This window comes from Microtus ochrogaster, chromosome 7, assembly GCF_000317375.1.
Source record: "Microtus ochrogaster isolate Prairie Vole_2 chromosome 7, MicOch1.0, whole genome shotgun sequence".
Lineage (NCBI taxonomy): Eukaryota > Metazoa > Chordata > Mammalia > Rodentia > Cricetidae > Microtus > Microtus ochrogaster.
This window is the reverse complement of record NC_022014.1, coordinates 16,115,718-16,120,697: the sequence shown is the minus strand read 5'-3', so window position 1 is coordinate 16,120,697 and position 4,980 is coordinate 16,115,718. Positions and strand designations below refer to the sequence as shown.

The 4,980-nt window shown below is 49.6% G+C and overlaps 1 protein-coding gene across 1 annotated transcript in view; it reads left to right on the top strand.

Annotated features, from left to right (window-relative positions):
* Unc45b (unc-45 myosin chaperone B) overlaps positions 1–4,980 on the top strand; it is a 29,224-nt gene that overhangs the window by 14,169 nt on the left and 10,075 nt on the right. The window contains exons 10-13 of the mRNA XM_005349369.2: positions 1,117–1,417; positions 3,307–3,401; positions 3,595–3,736; positions 4,062–4,202. Coding sequence (XP_005349426.1) covers positions 1,117–1,417; positions 3,307–3,401; positions 3,595–3,736; positions 4,062–4,202 — 679 coding nt within the window. The remainder of the gene's footprint in view (positions 1–1,116; positions 1,418–3,306; positions 3,402–3,594; positions 3,737–4,061; positions 4,203–4,980) is intronic.

The following is a 4,980-nucleotide window of genomic DNA, read 5'->3' as shown; positions in this document are numbered from 1 at the left end:
AAAGAAAGAAAGAAAGTTTGCCGGGCGGTGGTGGCGCACGCCTTTAATCCCAGCACTTGGGAGGCAGAGGCAGGCAGATCTCTGTAAGTTCGAGACCAGCTTGGTCTACAAGAGCTAGTTCCAGGACAGGAGCCAAAACCACAGAGAAACCCTGTCTCGAAACCCACTCCCCCCCCCCAAAAAAAGAAAAAAAATGCCAAATGAAGAGCTATCCTGAGCTATCCTGAGCTCTCAGGCATGCCAACTCCCTCCCAGTCCTGTACCCCCACGAACCCTGACCTTGGCTCTTAAAGCACCTGTGGTACTTGTCTGTCTGAGTTTCAGTCTGCCTTTCTCATCCTATGAGTCCTCCTGTCCTTGGAGCTTACAAAGAAGTCTGGTCCTAGCAGGCTGCAGGCAAAACTTTTTTATTGAGATGCAAGGTCCAGCTAAATGGGAGATGAAGCTCTAATCGAGTCTTGGTCTTGTATGCACAAGAGGAATTCACCCTGGTAGAGCGTTCAGTCCTGATTGGTCCATGCCCCTGAGACTGGGATGAGGCCTGTGTCAGGAGGCCACTCTGCTCACACCTGTGTCTGCAGACTGCATCTCTGTGGCTGTGCCTATGGACTGTCCTTCCAGGTTGAGGGGACTGGAGCTGTTGGAGTCTCTCATTGGTCATTGCCTCAGCTGGAGGCTTCTCACCTTTCTCTGTGTAACCCAGCAACTAATGACTTGTCAATCATCTCAATTTGAAATGAAACTTTTTAGGGTGCCCCAGCTCAAAACTCTTCAAGGAAGAGATTTTTAGAGTGACTGCTCTGCAGGCCAGTGCCTCCCTCCGTGCTGCTTCCTCCTCTGACCAATAATTCAACTTCTTGCAGGTCAATCTTCAAGGTCAGAGTGTGCCGCCCCAGGGACATACCTGGTGACCAGCCATGATGTCATTTGTCCTTAAGAAATAACAGTACTATATTCTTTATCTATAGACCAAAAAGTTGAGATTCAGAAAGGTTCCGTGAATCGCCCAGTGTCACACAGCTCAGGTGTGGGGCGAATTCAAATCTTCCCTCACGTGTGGTACTCTTTCCGCCCCTTTGGGCTGATTCTCTTGACCACCCTTGTCCTCTGTCTTAGGGGCAAGTTTGATCCTCAGGACATGGACAAGAACGTGAATGCCATCCAGACAGTGTCGGGGATCTTGCAGGGGCCCTTTGACCTGGGCAATCAGCTGCTGGGCATGAAAGGTGTGATGGAGATGATGGTGGCCCTGTGTGGCTCGGAGCGCGAGGCAGACCAGCTGGTGGCTGTGGAGGCGCTCATCCACGCCTCCACTAAACTCAGCCGCGCCACCTTCATCATCACCAATGGCGTGTCGCTTCTCAAGCAGATCTACAAGACCACCAAGAATGAGAAGATCAAGATCCGCACACTGGTGGTGAGTGCCAGCGACACCAGGATGGAGGAGACATGGCCCCCAGCCTTGAGGGGGTGCCTTAGTTAGGGTTACTACTGCTGTGATGAAACACTGTGACCGAAAAGCAAGCTGGGGAGGAAAGGGTTTATTCAGCTTACACTTCTATGTTACGACTCATCATTGAAGGAAGTCCAGATAGGAGCTCAAGCAGGACAGGAGCCAGGAGGCAGGAGCCGAGGCAAAGGTCATGGAGGAATGCTGCTTATTGGCTTGCTTCCCCTGGCTTGCTCAGCCTGCTTTCTTAACCCCAGGACCATCAGTCCAGGGATGGCACCACCCACAATGGGCTGGGCCTTCCCCATTGATCTAATTAAGAAAATACCTTACCACTGAATTTTGTGGAGGTATTTCCTCAATGGAGGCTCCTTCCTCTCTGATAACTCTAGCTTGTGTGAAGTTGGCATAAAACCAGCCAGGACAAGGGGTCACATATTAAGGACCCCGCAGGTCCATCTATGTGCCCCTGCAGAGACAGTGAAAGCCAGGGTCATGGGAAGAGAGAGTCAGGAGGATGACCCCCAGTTAGCGCTAGAAAAGTGCCCTCTGTACTGTGGAGACAAACACGGACACCATCCAGGAAGTACTTTCAGAGCAGACGCCAACAAATGCATTTGTTTGAGCAGCTGCATGCAGCAGAATTACTCTTTTCATTTTTACTGTTTCCACCTTTCGGAATTGTTCTCATTCTCCTTTCTTCAGCTCACAAAAAATTACGGAGAAGCCAGGCGGTGGTGGCGCACGCCTTTAATCCCAGCACTCGGGAGGCAGAGGCAGGCGGATCTCTGTGAGTTCAAGACCAGCCTGGTCTACAGAGCTAGTTCCAGGACAGGCTCAAAAGCCACAGAGAAACCCTGTCTCGAAAAATAAAAAAAAAAAAAAAGAAAAAAAATTACGGAGAAGATTTGATTCATTCACCTGGATTTAATTCACATTTTTCTTCCGTTTTTCTTTTTAAAAAGATTTATTTATTCATGTATTTTATGTGTATGAGTCTTCTGACTTCATGCATACCAGAAGAAGGAGTCTGATACCACTACAGGTGGTTGTGAGCCACCATGTGGTTGCTGGGACTTGAACTCAGGACCTCTGGAACATCAGTCAAATGCTCTTAACTGCTGAGCCATCTCTCCAGCCCAGTTTCTTCTATTTTTTTAATTCTTTCTTTTTTCTTTTTCTTTTTTATTAGGTGGGTTATGCCCAGCTTTACGTGCGTCCTGGGGATCTGAACCCAGGTCCTCACGCTTGCTTCCCTCGATGACTCATCTCCTAGCCCCTCACGTCAGTCAATTTTTTGTTTGTTTGTTTGCTTTTGAGACAGGATCTCACCGTGTATGTAACCTTGAACGGCTTGGAGCTCGATATGTAGACCAAGCTGAACCCTAACTCACAGAGATCCTCCTGCTTCTGACCCCTGTGTGCTGTGATTAAAGGTGTATGCCACCATGACTGGCCCTCATATCAATTTTTCAGAAAATTTTTTGCCATGGCATGATGGCCCTTCTGTTCCAGAAGGCATTGTTCTTTTTCTGGCAAGGGTCTGTTTTTCTTCGGGGTTAGATTTTGTATGCCTGAATTTGTTGCCCACATGGTGTGACTTGGCCATCTCACACCATCTCGAGGTTTCTCACGGTCACTGTAGATATTTAGTATTTTCTGGTGCAGAGTTTTCAAAACATCTACGAGATCAAAGTGGTGAGCATCCTCCCTAACATAGGGCATTGGATGGGGCAGAAGAGGTAGAAGGGCACAGAGGTATATTAAGCAGAGAAAAGGGGACAGTGTTGCCCACAGGGCTACAGGACCCGACTTAGGCTTCAGTGTTGCTAACCCTTCCATATCTCTCTCCATAGGGCCTCTGTAAACTTGGCTCAGCTGGGGGCTCAGATTATGGGCTCAGACAGTTTGCTGAAGGGTCAACGGAGAAGCTGGCTAAGCAGTGTCGAAAGTAAGAGACTGGACTCTCTGCTTCCTCATGGGCCTCTGGGGGGGGATTCTGGAGTGTGTTTCAGTGACGTTGGATGAGAAAAGACCCCCCCCCACACACACACTGGCCACCTGCTATCTGGAACCTGGGTCACTCTTGGCCAGACAGAGCCCTGGCTCCTTCTGCAGCGGTTTCTCCTCTCCTCCACTTCTAGGTGGCTATGCAACACCGCCATAGACACCCGGACGCGACGCTGGGCAGTGGAGGGCCTGGCCTACCTCACGCTGGATGCTGATGTGAAGGACGACTTTGTCCAGGACATCCCTGCTCTACAGGCCATGTTCGAGTTGGCCAAGGCAAGAGTAGTCCTGATCTCTGACCTCAGGAAAGGGTGTCTGGCCCTGGCCCTTGGGGCTCAGCTGGCTGTGGGCTCATCCTGACTCCACCCTCCCTGGTGAAGCTGGGTTGGCTCTTTCATTGGATGGCCCTCATCTTGCCTGGTTGTGGGTGGACTCATGTCTGCCTGTGACCCTCTGGCAATGAGATCATGAGGGAACCCAGGCAGTGCCTGGGCTCTTCTGGAAGTGTGGGAGGGGGTCCACTAGGAGCAGCCCAGAGGTTTCCACTCATCTACAACTAAAGTGGCTCCTTTGCATTTCTTCCTGTCCTGGGGGCCTCCAGACCAGCGACAAGACCATCCTGTACTCAGTGGCCAACACCCTGGTAAACTGCACCAACAGCTACGATGTCAAGGAGGTCGTCCCTGAGCTGGTGCAGCTTGCCAAGTTCTCCAAGCAACATGTGCCGGAGGAGCACCCCAAGGTGGGTCCAGGGCAGCTGGGGGGTGGGTGGTGGTGGTGGGGGAACTGTGCTGCCAAGACCTGGGGAATGCTTTGTGCCCTTAGACGACAATAGCAGCTTCTCCCCACTAGGTGGCACTTATGATTTCTGTCTTTTAATTTTCTGACAGGGGATGGCTAACTATTTTGTAACTTGATTAAATAGAAACAGATGAATATTTTGCAATATTTGCTGATGACTTCATGAATACTTGTGTTTTGTTTCATGCTTCCAAGTCATAAAAATATGATTTTTTTGGGATATCTGAACTTAGGGATGAGTGCTGAGTAGGAACTCAGGATTCTAAAAGTGCAATTGTCAGCACCCCTACCACAAAAGATTGTATGGTGATCACCTCTACACAAGGATATGTTTGTATACCATTTGCATATGAATCAATGTGGAAAAATACTACCAGCTAGTGAGATCATTTGGATTTTAGGAGTCATGTTCATGTTACAAAATGGAATGGTGTGCGGTAGAGAACTTGGCCGTAAAGTGCCATCATTTCCACAGGACCACTGCTGGCAGTTTCTTGTGTTACTCACAGGAAGGTTTTCTTTCTTTCTCCCCTGTAGAGTTGCAGTCAGAATGTGAGTGTTGCCTTTGTGCCAGACATTGGGAATATACTCACGTTGCCGTCTCATTCCTCCAACTACTTCATTTCTGTGTGATGCAAGGGTTTGGATTCAGTGTCTCTTCTGTGCTAGGCAGGTGTCCTCTGGCTGAGCTGCATCCCAGTCCTCCACCTAGGCAGGTG